Source organism: Bombina bombina, chromosome 3 (genome assembly GCF_027579735.1).
Source record: "Bombina bombina isolate aBomBom1 chromosome 3, aBomBom1.pri, whole genome shotgun sequence".
Lineage (NCBI taxonomy): Eukaryota > Metazoa > Chordata > Amphibia > Anura > Bombinatoridae > Bombina > Bombina bombina.
Window position 1 is genome coordinate 43,680,588 of NC_069501.1, and position 21,135 is coordinate 43,701,722.

Sequence of the window (21,135 nt, forward strand, 5' to 3'; positions counted from 1 at the left end):
AACATTGGTTTGTCCTGCTGTGTTTGTAACACAAACATCTTCTCACACAAGCTTTACTTGTCTCCTTTAAACCTAATTTATAACAGTGATTTTCTAACTCTGCTGCCTGCGGATACAGCACAATACTGTTGAATGTATTACAATCTGTTCCGACAGCCAAGGGCTTACTACATTGCCTCTTTGGCACCATTGTCTGACATTCCTATGTGTGAAAAATAAATATCAAAGAAAGAAAATATTGGGCCCCATTTAACAATGTCTGGGCAGACAAGGTTAGTTTACGCAAACCTGTCCACCCGGCATCGCGGGCAGCAGTACACTGTCTGCATCTAATATTGCACAAGCAGCTGTACACGAGCAGGGGCTGTCAATCACCCTGGTCGGACTTGTCCAGGGTGATTTAATCTGCCAGCTCACACAGGTTAGGAAGCTAGCAGTCTCGTGCTTGTGCACCGAAGGCTGTCCAAACCTGCATACGCAGCTTGATAAGTGGAGCCCATTATGTGTAATAATCCAAGGCTGTCGTTCTAGAATTTCCTATTTCATCTAAAGAGACACCAAGGGTAGGGTGGGTAATGAAATACAAAAAACAAATTCCTGTTATATTTCCTGTTGTAGTCGGTGGCCTAACTCTGTAGATGCTCTGGGGTTTGTCACTTCACGCATATTGTTCACTTAGCTCGAGTTCCTGCCATTAACATTTACACTTGTGTGAGGTGCCCAATACGTGATATCTTGTACGTGAAACGCAAACACAATATAGATGCTGCTCCTAGCGACTTGTGCCAAGGGACGAGTTCTGCCATTAACGTTTACACTTGTGTGAGGTGCCCAATACGTGATATCTTGTACGTGAAACGCAAACACAATATAGATGCTGCTCCTAGGGACTTGGGACGAGTTCCGCCATTAACATTTACACTTGTGTGAGGTGCCCAATACGTGATATCTTGTACGTGAAACGCAAACACAATATAGATGCTGCTCCTAGCGACTTGTGCCAAGGGACGAGTTCCGCCATTAACGTTTACACTGGTGTGAGGTGCCCAATACGTGATATCTTGTACGTGAAACGCAAACACAATATAGATGCTGCTCCTAGGGACTTGTGCCGAGGGACGAGTTCCGCCATTAACATTTACACTTGTGTGAGGTGCCCAATACGTGATATCTTGTACGTGAAACACAATATAGATGCTGCTCCTAGCGACTTGTGCCAAGGGACGAGTTCTGCCATTAACGTTTACACTTGTGTGAGGTGCCCAATACGTGATATCTTGTACGTGAAACGCAAACACAATATAGATGCTGCTCCTAGGGACTTGGGACGAGTTCCGCCATTAACATTTACACTTGTGTGAGGTGCCCAATACGTGATATCTTGTACGTGAAACGCAAACACAATATAGATGCTGCTCCTAGCGACTTGTGCCAAGGGACGAGTTCCGCCATTAACGTTTACACTGGTGTGAGGTGCCCAATACGTGATATCTTGTACGTGAAACGCAAACACAATATAGATGCTGCTCCTAGGGACTTGTGCCGAGGGACGAGTTCCGCCATTAACATTTACACTTGTGTGAGGTGCCCAATACGTGATATCTTGTACGTGAAACACAATATAGATGCTGCTCCTAGCGACTTGTGCCAAGGGACGAGTTCCGCCATTAACATTTACACTTGTGTGAGGTGCCCAATACGTGATATCTTGTACGTGAAACGCAATATAGATGCTGCTCCTAGCGACTTGTGCCGAGGGACGAGTTCCTGCCATTAACATTTACACTTGTGTGAGGTGCCCAATACGTGATATCTTGTACGTGAAACGCAAACACAATATAGATGCTGCTCCTAGCGACTTGTGCCAAGGGACGAGTTCCGCCATTAACATTTACACTTGTGTGAGGTGCCCAATACGTGATATCTTGTACGTGAAACGCAAACACAATATAGATGCTGCTCCTAGGGACTTGAGACGAGTTCCGCCATTAACATTTACACTTGTGTGAGGTGCCCAATACGTGATATCTTGTACGTGAAACGCAAACACAATATAGATGCTGCTCCTAGCGACTTGTGCCAAGGGACGAGTTCCGCCATTAACATTTACACTTGTGTGAGGTGCGCAATACGTGATATCTTGTACGTGAAACGCAAACACAATATAGATGCTGCTCCTAGGGACTTGTGCCAAGGAGTTCCGCCATTAACATTTACACTTGTGTGAGGTGCCCAATATGTGATATCTTGTACGTGAAACGCAAACACAATATAGATGCTGCTCCTAGCGACTTGTGCCAAGGGACGAGTTCCGCTATTAACATTTACACTTGTGTGAGGTGCCCAATACGTGATATCTTGTACGTGAAACGCAAACACACTATAGATGCTGCTCCTAGGGACTTGTGACGAGGGACAAGTTCCGCCATTAACATTTACACTTGTGTGAGGTGCCCAATACGTGATATCTTGTACGTGAAACGCAAACACAATATAGATCTGCTCCTAGCGACTTGTGCCAAGGGGCGAGTTCCGCCATTAACATTTACAATTGTGTGAGGTGCCCAATACGTGATATCTTGTACATGAAACGCAAACACAATATAGATGCTGCTCCTAGGGACTTGGGACGAGTTCCGCCATTAACATTTACACTGGTGTGAGGTGCCCAATACGTGATATCTTGTACGTGAAACGCAAACACAATATAGATGCTGCTCCTAGGGACTTGGGACGAGTTCCGCCATTAACATTTACACTTGTGTGAGGTGCCCAATACGTGATATCTTGTACGTGAAACGCAAACACAATATAGATGCTGCTCCTAGTGACTTGTGCCGAGGGACGAGTTCCGCCATTAGCATTTACACTTGTGTGAGGTGCCCAATACGTGATATCTTGTACGTGAAACACAATATAGATGCTGCTCCTAGCGACTTGTGCCGAGGGACGAGTTCCGCCATTAACATTTACACTTGTGTGAGGTGCCCAATACGTGATATCTTGTACGTGAAACGCAAACACAATATAGATGCTGCTCCTAGCGACTTGTGCCAAGGGACGAGATCCGACATTAACATTTACACTTGTGTGAGGTGCCCAATACGTGATATCTTGTACGTGAAACGCAAACACAATATAGATGCTGCTCCTAGGGACTTGTGCCGAGTTCTGCAAGATATTCTGCATGGGTTTATTGGGTCTAGGCTAGTGTTTTATGGGTGGCACAGGTCCCTTTTGCTTCATGTAACAGAAGCATTTGTGTAGTGCTTTACCTGTTCTTCTTGGCATTCATTAGCACAGAATGTGTAAGTTAAGAAAAAGGTTTTAGTAAATTATCAACTATTTGTAAATGAACTGAATTTACAGACTTGGATTAGTAACTCACAATGTAATGAATGTTTATTTTTATCTGTCATCAGGCACAGCGATTACAAAGTGGTGTCACCTGCCCTACGAGCTGTGGGAAACATTGTCACAGGAGATGACATTCAGACACAGGTAATAAACAACAGTGTAAAGTAGCTCTATAAACCTTAAATATTTGTAGTGATTTTACAAGGTTATTTTTGCAATAGTTATATTTGTTTTATTTATACAGTAAGGGAACTCAACGTGGTCAGCTAAAGGGCCTCTGATTTGACCAATATCTGCTGAATAAATAGATATTTTTATACCCTTTATATGGTCACAAATGTCAAAATTATTTCCATGGTTCATGCTTTTGTTATCAGATGTACTTTGTTCTCTTAGTATCTTCTCTTGAAACGCATACTTAGGTAGGCTCAGGAGCTAGTGATTGGCGGCTACACACACTTGCCTCTTGTCGTTGGCTCACCTTATGTGCTCAGCTCTGGTTATTATTGCACTGGTGCAATAGTTAAATACTCTAACAAATTAAAGCATTTACTCTTTACTGTTCTTTTAAAGGGACATAATACTCATATGCTAAATAACTTGAAACTGATGCAGTATAACTGTAAAAAGCTGACAGGAAAATATCACCTGAGCATCTCTATGTAAAAAAGGAAGATATTTTACCTCGCAATTTCCTCAGCTCAGCAGAGTAAAAAGTTATTTTTCAGTTACTGCCCAACTGCAGGCAAAAAAAAGGAAGAAATGAACAGCAGCCAATCAGCATCAGCAGTGCTGAGGTCATGAACTATTTTACTGTGATCTCATGAGATTTCATAGTAAACTTCCTTAAACTGAATAGTGAAATAACATGAATGTGCATGAGGCTCGCTCCCTTGCCTCTCCCGGGACAGACATACTGTTTTGCTGCTTAAAGTCCTTTACAATGGGGTGTAAATACTTAGGACATTTTGAGGTAAAGGGGCCTAGTTATCAAGCCGTCAACCTCAAATACGCTGGAATTCCGCAGCGTATTTGTGGCGAGGCTGATTCGCCTTAGTTATCAAAGGCTCGAGACCGGCAAAAGTAGAATTTTGTGACGTAAGCATCGATCCGCCGGACTCAGTCCGACACAGATCGATTCTTACGTCACTCCAGATGTTCCGCACACAAGTGCGGCACATTCTCACTACTTTTGCTAGCTATCAAAAAACTAGCAGGTACGCTCGGCACTTTTACGGCCCAGCGTACCTGGTTTTCAATCCGCCACCCCTGGAGGCGGCGGATCCCATAGGAATCAATGGGAGTCTGACCATAGCGAAAGTACAAGTTCGCTGCTGACAGACATCCCATTGATTCCTATGGGAGCTGTCTACACCTAACACCCTAACATGTACCCCGAGTCTAAACACCGCTAATCTGACCCCCCCTACACCGCCGCAACTAAATAAAGTTATTACCTCCTAAACCGCCGCTCCCGGAGCCCACCGCAAGCTACTCTATACATATTAACCCCTAAACCGCTGCTCCCGGAGCCCACCGCAACTATAATAAATGTATTAACCCCTAAACCGCCGCTCCCTGAACCCGCCGCAACCTATATTAAATGTATTAACCACTATCCTGCCCCCCCTACACCGTCGCCACCTATAATATATTTATTAACCCCTAATCTGCCCCCCCTACACCGTCGCCACCTATAATAAATTTATTAACCCCTATCCTGCCCCCCACTACGCCGCCGCCACTGTCATAAAATTATTAACCCCTAAACCTAAGTCTAACCCTAACCCTAACGCCCCCCTAACTTAAATATTAATTAAATAAATCTAAATAAATTAACTCTTATTAAGTAAATGAATCCTATTTAAAACTAAATACTTACCTTTAAAATAAACCCTAATATAGCTACAATATAAATAATAATTATATTCTATCTTAGGATTTATTTTTATTTTACAGGTACCTTTCAATTTATTTTAACCATGTACAATAACTATTAAATAGTTATTAAATATTTAATAGCTTACCTAGCTAAAATAAAGAGAAATGTACCTGTGAAATAAAGCCTAACCTAAGTTACAATTACACCTAACACTACACTATACTTTAATAAATTATTCCTATTTAAAACTAAATACTTACCTGTAAAATAAACCCTAATATAGCTACAATATAATTATTAATTACATTGTAGCTATCTTAGGATTTATATTTATTTTACAGGTAACTTTGTATTTCTTTTAGCTAGTTAGAATAGTTATTAAATAGTTATTAACTATTTAATAACTACCTAGCTAAAAGAAATACAAAATTACCTGTAAAATAAATCCTAACTTAAGTTACAATTAAACCTAATACTACACTATCATTAAATTAATTAAATAAATTAACTACAAATAACTACAATTAAATACAATTACATAAACTAACTAAAGTACAAAAAATAAAAAAAGCTAAGTTACAAAAAATAAAAAAATAAGTTACAAACATGTTACAAATATTACAACAATTTTAAGCTACTTACACCTAATCTAAGCCCCCTAATAAAATAACAAACCCCCCCAAAATAAAAAAAATGCCCTACCCTATTCTAAATTAAATAAATTTCAAAGCTCTTTTACCTTACCAGCCCTTAAAAGGGCAATGTGTGGGGGCATGCCCCAAAGAAAACAGCTCTTTTGCCTGTAAAAGAAAAATACAACCCCCCCCCCAACATTAAAACCCACCACCCACATACCCCTAATCTAACCCAAACCCCCCTTACAAAAACCTAACACTAATCCCCTGAAGATCATCCTACCTTGAGTCGTTTTCACTCAGCCGAGCCACCGATGGAACTGAAGAGGACATCCGGAGCGGAAGAAGTTAATCCTCCAAGCGGCGCTGAAGAAATCTTCCATCCGATGAAGTCATCATCCAGGCGGCGCTGAAGAAAAGTCTTCGATCCGGCCGATGTCATCTTCAAAGAGGCGCTGAAGAGGTCTTCTATCCGGGCGAAGTCATCTTCCAAGCCGGGTCTTCAATCTTCCTTCTGCCGACGCGGAACCACCTTCTTCACCGACGGACTACGACGAATGACGGCTCCTTTAAGGGACGTCATCCAAGATGGTATCCCCTCAATTCCGATTGGCTGATAGGATTCTATCAGCCAATCGGAATTAAGGTAGGAAAAATCTGATTGGCTGATGGAATCAGCCAATCAGATTGAGCTCGCATTCTATTGGCTGTTCCGATCAGCCAATAGAATGCGAGCTCAATCTGATTGGCTGATTGGATCAGCCAATCGGATTGAACTTGAATCTGATTGGCTGATTCCATCAGCCAATCAGATTTTCCTACCTTAATTCCGATTGGCTGATAGAATCCTATCAGCCAATCGGAATTGAGGGGACGCCATCTTGGATGACGTCCCTTAAAGGAGCCGTCATTCGTCGTAGTCCGTCGGTGAAGAAGGTGGTTCCGCGTCGGCGGAAGGAAGATTGAAGACCCGGCTTGGAAGATGACTTCGCCCGGATAGAAGACCTCTTCAGCGCCTCTTTGAAGATGACATCGGCCGGATCGAAGACTTTTCTTCAGCGCCGCCTGGATGATGACTTCATCAGATGGAAGATTTCTTCAGCGCCGCTTGGAGGATTAACTTCTTCCGCTCCGGATGTCCTCTTCAGTTCCATCGGTGGCTCGGCTGAGTGAAGACGACTCAAGGTAGGATGATCTTCAGGGGATTAGTGTTAGGTTTTTGTAAGGGGGGTTTGGGTTAGATTAGGGGTATGTGGGTGGTGGGTTTTAATGTTGGGGGGGGGTTGTATTTTTCTTTTACAGGCAAAAGAGCTGTTTTCTTTAGGGCATGCCCCCACAAATGGCCCTTTTAAGGGCTGGTAGGTAAAAGAGCTTTGAAATTTATTTAATTTAGAATAGGGTAGGGCATTTTTTTATTTTGGGGGGGTTTGTTATTTTATTAGGGGGCTTAGATTAGGTGTAAGTAGCTTAAAATTGTTGTAATATTTGTAACATGTTTGTAACTTATTTTTTTATTTTTTGTACTTTAGTTAGTTTATGTAATTGTATTTAATTGTAGTTATTTGTAGTTAATTTATTTAATTAATTTAATGATAGTGTAGTATTAGGTTTAATTGTAACTTAAGTTAGGATTTATTTTACAGGTAATTTTGTATTTCTTTTAGCTAGGTAGTTATTAAATAGTTAATAACTATTTAATAACTATTCTAACTAGCTAAAAGAAATACAAAGTTACCTGTAAAATAAATATAAATCCTAAGATAGCTACAATGTAATTAATAATTATATTGTAGCTATATTAGGGTTTATTTTACAGGTAAGTATTTAGTTTTAAATAGGAATAATTTATTAAAGTGTAGTGTTAGGTGTAATTGTAACTTAGGTTAGGATTTATTTCACAGGTACATTTCTCTTTATTTTAGCTAGGTAAGCTATTAAATAGTTAATAACTATTTAATAGTTATTGTACATGGTTAAAATAAATTGAAAGGTACCTGTAAAATAAAAATAAATCCTAAGATAGCTAGAATATAATTATTATTTATATTGTAGCTATATTAGGGTTTATTTTAAAGGTAAGTATTTAGTTTTAAATAGGATTCATTTACTTAATAAGAGTTAATTTATTTAGATTTATTTAATTAATATTTAAGTTAGGGGGGCGTTAGGGTTAGACTTAGGTTTAGGGGTTAATAATTTTATGACAGTGGCGGCGGCGTAGTGGGGGGCAGGATAGGGGTTAATACATTTATTATAGGTGGCGACGGTGTAGGGGGGGCAGGATAGGGGTTAATAGGTTTAATATAGGTTGCGGCGGGTTCATGGAGCGGCGGTTTAGGGGTTAAACTATTTAGTTGCGGTGAGGTGCGGGATCAGCAGGATAGGGGTTAATAATTTTATTATAGAGGGCGACGGTATAGGGGGGGCAGGATAGGGGTTACTAGGTATACTGTAGGTGGCAGCGGTGTCCGGGAGCGGCGGTTTAGGGGTTAATACATTTATAAGAGTTGCGGCAGGGTCTAGGAGCGGCGGTTTAGGGGTTAATACATTTATAAGAGTTACGGCAGGGTCTAGGAGCGGCGGTTTAGGGGTTAGTAACTTTATTGAGTTGCGGGAGGCTCCGGGGGCGCCGGTATAGGGATAGAACAGTGTAGTTTAGTGTGAGTGCTTAGTGACAGGCTAGCAATAAAGGTGGGAAAAAGCCGAAGGGCAGCGAGATCGGATGAGTGATAACTGTCACAGTCCGCTGCTCATCGCCCCGCGGCTTTTTGACAGCTTTATTTGATAACTTAGGCGTATTTTTTCAGGTCCGCGGCGGCGAAGGTAGGCGAGCTTAGGCGGGCGTATTGGGCCGGCGAAGCCAGAAAAGTAGACGGCTTGATAACTACCCCCCAAAATATCTTCCTTTTTTACATAGTCCTTATAAAATGACTAATGTACCACACATCATTGTCTATGATTCATTTCTGTTTGCTTTTCTCTGTGATTTTCCAGGTAATTCTGAACTGTTCTGCACTTCAGAGTTTATTGCACTTACTAAGCAGCCCTAAAGAATCCATCAAAAAGGAGGCTTGTTGGACGATATCAAACATCACAGCAGGAAATCGGGTGCAGATACAGGTAACTCTCGTGTGCCTAGTAAGACTCATATACAGATGTTTCATATCCTAACCAGATGACCTATAAATAGCTTAGACATTACAGCTTAAAGGGACATAAAAGTCAAACTTTCATAGATCATAAAGAGCTTGTTATTTAAGGGACTTCTAATATCAAATTGACTTTGTTCTTTTGCTATCCATTGTTGATAAGCATACCTAGGAAGGTTCAGTTAAGCAATGAACTACTGGGAATTAGCTGCTGTTTGGGGAACCCACACACATGCTTCTTGTCATTGGCTTGCCAAATATGTTCAGCTAGCTCCCAGTAGTGCATAAAATCAGCTGCTGTGCAGCAGTGGTGCTATAATTAAACACATTTTGTTTTTGTTCTTTTATGTCCCTTGAGCTGTCTTTGCAGATCTGTTCCTGTAGTATTTTTTGGTTACATTATGTAGATTTCAGCCATCAGACACACAAGACCTTACTTGTGACACATGCGCAGTAGCATTTCACTGTCTCCCTAGGCAACCAGCGGTGTCTCATTGGTTGTATCAACCCGGTTAAACAAAATGAAGCGCAAGAAGGCTCTGCAGGTCAGGGTGTAATGCATTAAACTGCAGTTCAGTGCTTACAGTATGTATCACATTTATTATTTCTTCTTTATTGCAGACAGTGATAGACGCAGACATCTTCCCAGCTCTTATAAATATTTTGCAGACGGCGGAGTTCAGAACAAGGAAGGAGGCGGCTTGGGCTATCACAAATGCAACATCTGGAGGCTCTGCTGAACAAATTAAGTGTGTATATTATCTATACCCCAATAATGATTCATTCATTGGTACTGAAATGTGAGATTTGTAAAGCAGCATACTGATATAACTGAATGTTTACTACACTGTGTATACGCATGCCTGAAGCTTCTCATGTCCCATATTACCCCAGTACAATATACAGCACTGAGCTGCAGCTGTACAGTCACTCGTGTTAATATTTATATAGGTATTAAAGATCAATATTATCTCTTTTCTTCCCACCCCCAACGCACAAGGGAAATAGCACATGGCAAACTTACCCTGCCACATATATGTCCCTAATTATCTTCAGATAGGGAACTACAAAGCAAGAGAGTTTGCTACAATAATGCTGCAGATAGTTAGTAGAAGTCTGTATTGCTTCATCTAAATAAGTCACGTGGTGGGGGGAGTTTGTCTATAAAATAAAGTGTAAGTGCATTTAATGCCAAAACAATATTTAATTGCAAGGTGTTTAAAGGGACATGAAACCCACATTTTTCTTTCATGATTCAGACAGATTATACAATTTTGAACAACTTTCCAATTTACTTCTATTATCTAATTTGCTTCATTCTCTTGGTATTCTTTGTTGAAGGAGCAGCAATGCACTACTGTGAGCTAGCTAAAAGCCAATGAGAAGGGTCATATATGTTCAGCCACCAATCAGCAGCTTCTGAGCCTACCTAGGTATACTTTTCAACAAGGGAAACAGAGAACGGAACAAATTAGATAATAGAAATACATTGGAAAGTTATTTAAAACGGTCTGCTCTATCTAAAACATGAAAGGAAAAATGTGGGTTTCATGTCCCTTTCATTTCAAATTTTGTTTTTCTGTAATTACTTTTCATAGCTCTGTGTGACCAGTGACGTTTTTCTCTTGTACTTCAGGTACCTGGTTGATTTGGGTTGTATTAAACCCCTGTGTGACCTTTTGACTGTCATGGACTCGAAGATAGTGCAAGTGGCATTAAATGGATTGGAAAATATTCTGAGGTTAGGCGAGCAAGAAGCAAAACGCAATGGATCTGGCATAAACCCCTACTGTGCTCTCATTGAAGAAGCATATGGTAAGCCTAATACAGAGTGTGTCCTCCGGGTCATAGTATGTCCAGAGCAGCAGTGTCCTCCGGGTCATAGCATGTCCAGAGCAGCAGTGATTTCCGGGTCATAGTATGTCCAGAGCAGCCGTGTCCTCCGGGTCATAGTATGTCTAGAGCAGCAGTGTCCTCCAGGTCATAGCATGTCCAGAGCAGCAGTGTCCTCCGGGTCATAGCATGTCCAGAGCAGCAGTGTCCTCCGGGTCATAGCATGTCCAGAGCAGAAGTGTCCTCCGGTTCATAGCATATCCAGAGCAGCAGTGTCCTCCGGGTCATAGTATGTCCAGAGCAGCAGTGTCCTCCGGGTCATAGTATGTCCAGAGCAGCAGTGTCCTCCGGGTCATAGTATGTCCAGAGCAGCAGTGTCCTCCGGGTCATAGTATGTCCAGAGCAGCAGTGTCCTCCGGGTCATAGTATGTCCAGAGCAGCAGTGTCCTCTGGGTCATAGCATGTCCAGAGCAGCAGTGTCCTCCGGGTCATAGCATGTCCATAGCAGCAGTGTCCTCCGGGTCATAGCATGTCCAGAGCAGCAGTGTCCTCCGGGTCATAGCATGTCCAGAGCAGCAGTGTCCTCCGGGTCATAGCATGTCCAGAGCAGCAGTGTCCTCCGGGTCATAGCATGTCCAGAGCAGCAGTGTCCTCCGGGTCATAGCATGTCCAGAGCAGAAGTGTCCTCCGGTTCATAGCATATCCAGAGCAGCAGTGTCCTCCGGGTCATAGTATGTCCAGAGCAGCAGTGTCCTCCGGGTCATAGTATGTCCAGAGCAGCAGTGTCCTCCGGGTCATAGTATGTCCAGAGCAGCAGTGTCCTCCGGGTCATAGTATGTCCAGAGCAGCAGTGTCCTCCGGGTCATAGTATGTCCAGAGCAGCAGTGTCCTCTGGGTCATAGTATGTCCAGAGCAGCAGTGTCCTCCGGGTCATAGCATGTCCATAGCAGCAGTGTCCTCCGGGTCATAGTATGTCCAGAGCAGCAGTGTCCTCCGGGTCATAGTATGTCCAGAGCAGCAGTGTCCTTGGGGTCATAGTATGTCCAGAGCAGTAGTGTCCTTTGGGTCATAGCATGTCCAGAGCAGCAGTGTCCTCCGGGTCATAGTATGTCTAGAGCAGCAGTGTGCTCCGGGTCATAGCATGTCTAGAGCAGCAGTGTCCTCCGGGTCATAGTATGTCTAGAGCAGCAGTGTGCTCCGGGTCATAGCATGTCTAGAGCAGCAGTGTCCTCCGGGTCATATTATGTCTAGAGCAGCAGTGTCCTCCGGGTCATATTATGTCTAGAGCAGCAGTGTCCTCCGGGTCATAGCATGTCCAGAGCAGCAGTGTCCTCCGGGTCATAGCATGTCTAGAGCAGCAGTGTCCTCCAGGTCATAGCCTGTCCAGAGCAGAAGTGTCCTCCGGGTCATAGCCTGTCCAGAGCAGCAGTGTCCTCCAGGTCATAGCATGTCTAGAGCAGCAGTGTCCTCCAGGTCGTAGCATGTCCAGAGCAGCAGTGTCCTCCGGGTCATAGCATGTCCAGAGCAGCAGTGTCCTCCGGGTCATAGCATGTTCAGAGCAGAAATGTCATCCGGGTCATAGTATGTCTAGAGCAGCAGTGTCCTCCGGGTCATAGCATGTCCAAAGCAGCAGTGTCCTCCGGGTCATAGCATGTCCAGAGCAGCATTGTCCTCCGGGTCATAGCATGTCTAGAGCAGCAGTGTCCTCCGGGTCATAGCATGTCCAGAGCAGCAGTGTCCTCTGGGTCATAGCATGTCTAGAACAGCAGTGTCCTCCAGGTCATAGCATGTCCAGAGCAGCAGTGTCCTCCGGGTCATAGCATGTCTAGAGCAGCAGTGTCCTCCAGGTCATAGCATGTTCAGAGCAGTAGTGTCCTCTGAAACCGGTGGCTATCAGAAGAGATTGCTTTGTGTTCTTATTAAATGTGCAACAAGAACAATTTATTGAAGCTTGGGACACTCGTTTAGAACCAGTAATGTTGGGTATATAGACTCTGATTTCGGCCCCCTACACACAATCCCCTTATTCCTGCTTGAGGTTGTGAAGTTTCTAGCTATTATGACTAAGGTTGGCTGAGCTGTAGGTCCATCCGAGCAAAGTGTTTGTGGTTTAACCCCTCACAGTTCAGGACACTTGGTCTAATCAGCGAGACATAGCATACAGGCATCAGGGATTATAGCTCTATAGCGATAATGTTTTTACTATTATTGTTGTAAACACTGTTGCCATGCAGTGCTGTAGACACGTGCACATTCTCTTTCTCATTGTGCTTGCATAGAAAGAGGCGGCTACTTTTTAACAAAGGATACCAAGATAAAGAAGTAAAGTTGATAATATATATATATGTTTAAAGGCTGCTCTGTCTGGTGTTCAGCTTCTAACTTGATGGGTTTGTGTTATGTCTCTTATATCTCTCTGACCTCTTTCTGTTCCAGCCATGTTTGCTGTAAGGGTCCTGCAATCCCTCCTGCTGCCTCAGGACCTGACCATGTACATATTTCTCCAACATAGGTGTGTCCGGTCCACGGCGTCATCCTTACTTGTGGGATATTCTCTTCCCCAACAGGAAATGGCAAAGAGCCCAGCAAAGCTGGTCACATGATCCCTCCTAGGCTCCGCCTACCCCAGTCATTCTCTTTGCCGTTGTACAGGCAACATCTCCACGGAGATGGCTTAGAGTTTTTTTTAGTGTTTAACTGTAGTTTTTATTATTCAATCAAGAGTTTGTTATTTTGAAATAGTGCTGGTACGTACTATTTACTCAGAAACAGAAAAGAGATGAAGATTTCTGTTTGTATGAGGAAAATGATTTTAGCAACCGTAACTAAAATCCATGGCTGTTCCACACAGGACTGTTGAGAGCAATTAACTTCAGTTGGGGGAACAGTGTGCAGTCTCTTGCTGCTTGAGGTATGACACATTCTAACAAGACGATGTAATGCTGGAAGCTGTCATTTTCCCTATGGGATCCGGTAAGCCATGTTTATTACGATCGTAAATAAGGGCTTCACAAGGGCTTATTAAGACTGTAGACTTTTCTGGGCTAAATCGATTCATTATTAACACATATTTAGCCTTGAGGAATCATTTTATCTGGGTATTTTGATATAATAATATCGGCAGGCACTGTATTAGACACCTTATTTCTTAGGGGCTTTCCCAAAGCATAAGCAGAGCCTCATTTTCGCGCCGGTGTGGCGCACTTGTTTTTGAGAGGCATGGCATGCAGTCGCATGTGAGAGGAGCTCTGATACTTAGAAAAGACTTTCTGAAGGCGTCATTTGGTATCGTATTCCCCTTTGGGCTTGGATGGGTCTCAGCAAAGCAGATACCAGGGACTGTAAAGGGGTTAAAGTTTAAAAACGGCTCCGGTTCCGTTATTTTAAGGGTTAAAGCTTCCAAATTTGGTGTGCAATACTTTTAAGGCTTTAAGACACTGTGGTGAAAATTTGGTGAATTTTGAACAATTCCTTCATGTTTTTTCGCAATTGCAGTAATAAAGTGTGTTCAGTTTAAAATTTAAAGTGACAGTAACGGTTTTATTTTAAAACGTTTTTTGTACTTCTACCTCTCTCTCTTTTTGGATTAAAAGCATCATCAGATTGGCCTACGAGACTGCCGGACGGCAGCCTCCCGAAAGAATCACAGCTCATTCCACTAGGGCTGTGGCTTCCACATGGGCCTTCAAGAACGAGGCTTCTGTTGATCAGATATGTAGGGCAGCGACTTGGTCTTCACTGCACACTTTTACCAAATTTTACAAGTTTGATACTTTTGCTTCTTCTGAGGCTATTTTTGGGAGAAAGGTTTTGCAAGCCGTGGTGCCTTCCATTTAGGTGACCTGATTTGCTCCCTCCCTTCATCCGTGTCCTAAAGCTTTGGTATTGGTTCCCACAAGTAAGGATGACGCCGTGGACCGGACACACCTATGTTGGAGAAAACAGAATTTATGTTTACCTGATAAATTACTTTCTCCAACGGTGTGTCCGGTCCACGGCCCGCCCTGGTTTTTTAATCAGGTCTGATAATTTATTTTCTTTAACTACAGTCACCACGGTACCATATGGTTTCTCCTATGCTAATATTCCTCCTTAACGTCGGTCGAATGACTGGGGTAGGCGGAGCCTAGGAGGGATCATGTGACCAGCTTTGCTGGGCTCTTTGCCATTTCCTGTTGGGGAAGAGAATATCCCACAAGTAAGGATGACGCCGTGGACCGGACACACCGTTGGAGAAAGTAATTTATCAGGTAAACATAAATTCTGTTTTTACACTCTACACCATCAGCTCTCCCCCTTCCCTACAGGGTATACTTGCCCCTCAGACACTCCCTCATGCCCTTCCCTACAGGGTATACTTGCCCCTCAGACACTCCCAAATGCCCTTCCCTACAGGGTATACTTGCCCCTCAGACACTCCCACATTCCCTTCCCTACAGTGTATACTTGCCCCTCAGACACTCCCAAATGCCCTTCCCTACAGGGTATACTTGCCCCTCAGACTCTCCCACATGCCCTTCCCTACAGGGTATACTTGCCCCTCAGACACTCCCACATGCCCTTCCATACAGGGTATACTTGCCCCCTCAGACTCTCCCACATGCCCTTCCCTACATGGTATACGTGCCCCTCAGACACTCCCACGTGCCCTTCCCTACAGGGTATACGTGCCCCTCAGACACTCCCACGTGCCCTTCCCTACAGGGTATACTTGCCCCTCAGACTCTCCCACATGCCCTTCCATACAGGGTATACTTGCCCCCTCAGACTCTCCCACATGCCCTTCCATACAGGGTATACTTGCCCCCTCAGACTCTCCCACATGCCCTTCCCTACAGGGTATACGTGTCCCTCAGACACTCCCACATGCCCTTCCCTACAGGGTATACTTGCTCCCTCAGACTCTCCCACATGCCCTTCCATACAGGGTATACTTGCCCCCTCAGACTCTCCCACATGCCCTTCCCTACAGGGTATACATGCCCCTCAGACACTCCCACATGCCCTTCCCTACAGGGTATACGTGCCCCTCAGACACTCCCACATGCCCTTCCCTACAGGTTATACTTTCCCCCTCAGACTCTCCCACATGCCCTTCCCTACAGGGTATACTTGCCCCTCAGACTCTCCCACATGCCCTTCACTACAGGGTATACATGCCCCTCAGATACTCCCACATGCCCTTCCCTACAGGGTATGCTTGCCCCTCAGACACTCCCACATGCCCTTCCCTACAGGGTATACGTGCCCCTCAGACACTCCCACATGCCCTTCCCTACAGGGTATACGTGCCCCTCAGACACTCCCACATGCCCTTCCCTACAGGGTATACGTAACCCTCAGACACTCCCACATGCCCTTCCCTACAGGGTATACTTTCCCCCTCAGACTCTCCCACATGCCCTTCCCTACAGGGTATACTTGCCCCTCAGACTCTCCCACATGCCCTTCCCTACAGGGTATACATGCCCCTCAGACACTCCCACATGCCCTTCCCTACAGGGTATACGTGCCCCTCAGATACTCCCACATGCCCTTCCCTACAGGGTATGCTTGCCCCTCATACACTCCCACATGCCCTTCCCTACAGGGTATACTTGAACCTCAGACACTCCCACATGCCCTTCCCTACAGGGTATACGTGCCCCTCAGACTCTCCCACATGCCCTTCCCTTACTGCTGGGACTTACATTCCCTGCTTGTCTGCATCAGCTTCTTGAAGCTGTTTTCTCTCTTCAGCTCCCAGCTCTCTGTCTCTGGCAGCACATTTGCATAGCAGCCACTAGATGGCTCTAGTGTGTCCCCCTCTATATTGTTCTGGCTAGTCATAGAGGTTTGATTATGATTTTCCTTCTTTTTTTCATGTGAACTGCTTTACATACAGTCATTCAGTTGTGGCAGCAGTTTAAGTAGCATCTCACTAACCTAAAGGACATTACACAGTTTGAGATTATAATATAAAATGTTTAATTATTTGTAGTAAAAAAAAGGTTTACTACTGCTGAATTGATAGTGGATAAAATCATTCACTGCCCATAGTGTAAGATTAAATCAAGCTTATAAGATTTTACATTTATTACAATAATATATTCTCAAATATTTGCGTGAACGTTTGTGAATTTATCTTCTTTTAAAATAGGCACCTAACTATACGTCTAAACACAGTGACTAACTTCTTACTGACTCACAACTTAGGGCAATACTACTATATATATATGCTCTCTTATTAGTATTAAAGGGACATGAAACCCAAACGTTTTCTTTTATGAATTCAGATAGAACATATAAGTTTAAACAACTTTCCAAATTATTCTATTATCAATGTGCTCCATTCTCTTAATATTCTTTGTTGAAGGAGCAGCAATGCACTACTGGGCACCATCTGAACATATTGTTAAGCCAATGACAACAGACATATGTGTAGCCACCAATCAGCAGCTAGCTACCCAGCTCCTGAGCCTACCTATGTATTCTTTTCAACAAAGGATACCAAAAGAAAAAAGCAAATTAGATAATAGAACTAAACTGGAAAGTTGTTTAAAATGTTATGCTCTGAGTCATGAAAGAAACATTTTGGGTTTCATGCCCCTTTAATATCATGTGTAACTAAATGTTTGTTGATTAAATTAGAGTGGGCAGGTAGGAGTTAAAAGTTAAAATTAAACCTTTATGGTTCAGATGGAGCAGGACATTACTTCTGTGATCAAATTCACTTCATTCTTTTCCAATCCTTTGTTGAAATGTAAATAAAGCAAATGTTGTTGCAAACATTGCTACCATATTGAAGTGCATAAAGTAATTGTTTTTTAAAGTCTGGTTCTATCTGAATAATTTGAGCTGTTGGTGATATTTCGCTATCTGACCATGTAAACAAATGTGTAAAAAAAAAAAAAAAAAGGGAGAACTGCGTTTCTGAGTGTTTTTTAAGGCTTTGAATAAAGTTAAAACATTTTTTTAAATAAACCTATTTTCTCCAACATAGGTGTGTCCGGTCCACGGCGTCATCCTTACTTGTGGGATATTCTCTTCCCCAACAGGAAATGGCAAAGAGCCCAGCAAAGCTGGTCACATGATCCCTCCTAGGCTCCGCCTACCCCAGTCATTCTCTTTGCCGTTGTACAGGCAACATCTCCACGGAGATGGCTTAGAGTTTTTTAGTGTTTAACTGTAGTTTTTATTATTCAATCAAGAGTTTGTTATTTTAAAATAGTGCTGGTATGTACTATTTACTCAGAAACAGAAAAGAGATGAAGATTTCTGTTTGTATGAGGAAAATGATTTTAGCACCGTAACTAAAATCCATGGCTGTTCCACACAGGACTGTTGAGAGCTATTAACTTCAGTTGGGGGAACAGTGTGCAGTCTCTTGCTGCTTGAGGTATGACACATTCTAACAAGACGATGTAATGCTGGAAGCTGTCATTTTTCCCTATGGGATCCGGTAAGCCATGTTTATTACGATGGTTAATAAGGGCTTCACAAGGGCTTATTAAGACTGTAGACTTTTCTGGGCTAAATCGATTCAGTTTTAAAACATATTTAGCTTTGAGGAATCATTTTATCTGGGTTTATTGATATTATAATATCGGCAGGCACTGTATTAGACACCTTATTTCTCTGGGGCTTTCCCAAAGCATAAGCAGAGCCTCATTTTCGCGCCGGTGTGGCGCACTTGTTTTTGAGAGGCATGGCATGCAGTCGCATGTGAGAGGAGCTCTGATTCTTAGAAAAGACTTTCTGAAGGCGTCATTTGGTATCGTATTCCCCTTTGGGCTTGGTTGGGTCTCAGCAAAGCAGATACCAGGGACTGTAAAGGGGTTAAAGTGTTAAAACGGCTCCGGTTCCGTTATTTTAAGGGTTAAAGCTTCCAAATTTGGTGTGCAATACTTTTAAGGCTTTAAGACACTGTGGTGAAAATTTGGTGAATTTTGTACAATTCCTTCATGTTTTTTCGCAATTGCAGTAATAAAGTGTGTTCAGTTTAAAATTTAAAGTGACAGTAACGGTTTTATTTTAAAACGTTTTTTGTACTTTATTATCAAGTTTATGCCTGTTTAACATGTCTGAACTACCAGATAGACTGTGTTCTGAATGTGGGGGAGCCAGAATTCCTGTTCATTTAAATAAATGTGATTTATGTGATAATGACAATGATGCCCAAGATGATTCCTCAAGTGAGGGGAGTAAGCATGGTACTGCATCATTCCCTCCTTCGTCTACACGAGTCTTGCCCACTCAGGAGGCCCCTAGTACATCTAGCGCGCCAATACTGCTTACTATGCAACAATTAACGGCTGTAATGGATAATTCTGTCAAAAACATTTTAGCCAAAATGAACCCTTGTCAGCGTAAGCGTGGCTGCTCTGTTTTAGTTACTGAAGAGCATGACGACGCTGATATTAATATCTCTGAAGGGCCCCTAACCCAATCTGAGGGGGCCAGGGAGGTTTTGTCTGAGGGAGAAATTACTGATTCAGGGAACATTTCTCAACAGGCTGAACCTGATGTAATTGCATTTAAATTTAAGTTGGAACATCTCCGCATTCTGCTTAAGGAGGTATTATCCACTCTGGATGATTGTGAAAAGTTGGTCATCCCAGAGAAACTATGTAAAATGGACAAGTTCCTAGAGGTGCCGGAGCTCCCAGAAGCTTTTCCTATACCCAAGCGGGTGGCGGACATTGTTAATAAAGAATGGGAAAGGCCCGGTATTCCTTTCGTCCCTCCCCCCATATTTAAAAAATTGTTTCCTATGGTCGACCCCAGAAAGGACTTATGGCAGACAGTCCCCAAGGTCGAGGGAGCGGTTTCTACTTTAAACAAACGCACCACCATACCCATAGAGGATAGTTGTGCTTTCAAAGATCCTATGGATAAAAAATTAGAAGGTTTGCTTAAAAAGATGTTTGTTCAGCAGGGTTACCTTCTACAACCAATTTCATGCATTGTCCCTGTCACTACAGCCGCATGTTTCTGGTTTGATGAACTGATAAGGGCGCTCGATAGTGATTCTCCCCCTTATGAGGAGATTATGGACAGAATCAATGCTCTCAAATTGGCTAATTCTTTCACCCTAGACGCCACTTTGCAATTGGCTAGGTTAGCGGCTAAGAATTCTGGGTTTGCTATTGTGGCGCGCAGAGCGCTTTGGTTGAAATCTTGGTCGGCTGACGCGTCTTCCAAGAACAAGCTACTAAACATTCCTTTCAAGGGGAAAACGCTGTTTGGCCCTGACTTGAAAGAGATTATCTCGGATATCACTGGGGGTAAGGGCCACGCCCTTCCTCAGGATCGGCCTTTCAAGGCGAAAAATAGACCCAATTTTCGTCCCTTTCGTAAAAACGGACCAGCCCAAAGTGCTACGTCCTCTAAGCAAGAGGGTAATACTTCTCAAGCCAAGCCAGCTTGGAGACCAATGCAAGGCTGGAACAAGGGAAAGCAGGCCAAGAAGCCTGCCACTGCTACCAAGACAGCATGAAATATTGGCCCCCGATCCGGGACCGGATCTGGTGGGGGGCAGACTCTCTCTCTTCGCTCAGGCTTGGGCAAGAGATGTTCTGGATCCTTGGGCGCTAGAAATAGTCTCCCAGGGTTATCTTCTGGAATTCAAGGGACTTCCCCCAAGGGGGAGGTTCCACAGGTCTCAGTTGTCTTCAGACCACATAAAAAGACAGGCGTTCTTACATTGTGTAGAAGACCTGTTAAAAATGGGAGTGATTCATCCTGTTCCACTAAGAGAACAAGGGATGGGGTTCTACTCCAATCTGTTCATAGTTCCCAAAAAAGAGGGAACGTTCAGACCAATTTTAGATCTCAAGATCTTAAACAAGTTTCTCAAGGTTCCATCTTTCAAGATGGAAACCATTCGAACTATTCTTCCTTCCATCCAGGAGGGTCAATTCATGACCACGGTGGATTTAAAGGATGCGTATCTACATATTCCTATCCACAAGGAACATCATCGGTTCCTAAGGTTTGCATTCCTGGACAAACATTACCAGTTCGTGGCGCTTCCTTTCGGATTAGCCACTGCTCCAAGGATTTTCACAAAGGTACTAGGCTCCCTTCTAGCGGTGCTAAGACCAAGGGGCATTGCAGTAGTACCTTACCTGGACGACATTCTGATTCAAGCGTCGTCCCTTCCTCAAGCAAAGGCTCACACGGACATTGTCCTGGCCTTTCTCAGAGCTCACGGCTGGAAAGTGAACGTGGAAAAGAGTTCTCTATCCCCGTCAACAAGGGTTCCCTTCTTGGGAACAATTATAGACTCTTTAGAAAT

The 21,135-nt window shown here is 43.4% G+C and overlaps 1 protein-coding gene across 4 annotated transcripts in view; it reads left to right on the top strand.

The window, feature by feature from the left end:
- Positions 1–21,135, top strand: part of KPNA1 (karyopherin subunit alpha 1) — a 244,350-nt gene that overhangs the window by 212,359 nt on the left and 10,856 nt on the right. For 3 of the 4 annotated variants that reach the window (XM_053705809.1, XM_053705810.1, XM_053705808.1), the window contains 5 exons: positions 3,423–3,501; positions 8,869–8,994; positions 9,500–9,568; positions 9,645–9,772; positions 10,660–10,838. In XM_053705809.1, coding sequence (XP_053561784.1) covers positions 3,423–3,501; positions 8,869–8,994; positions 9,500–9,568; positions 9,645–9,772; positions 10,660–10,838 — 581 coding nt within the window. The remainder of the gene's footprint in view (positions 1–3,422; positions 3,502–8,868; positions 8,995–9,499; positions 9,569–9,644; positions 9,773–10,659; positions 10,839–21,135) is intronic. The other variant, XM_053705811.1, reaches the window with a different exon arrangement.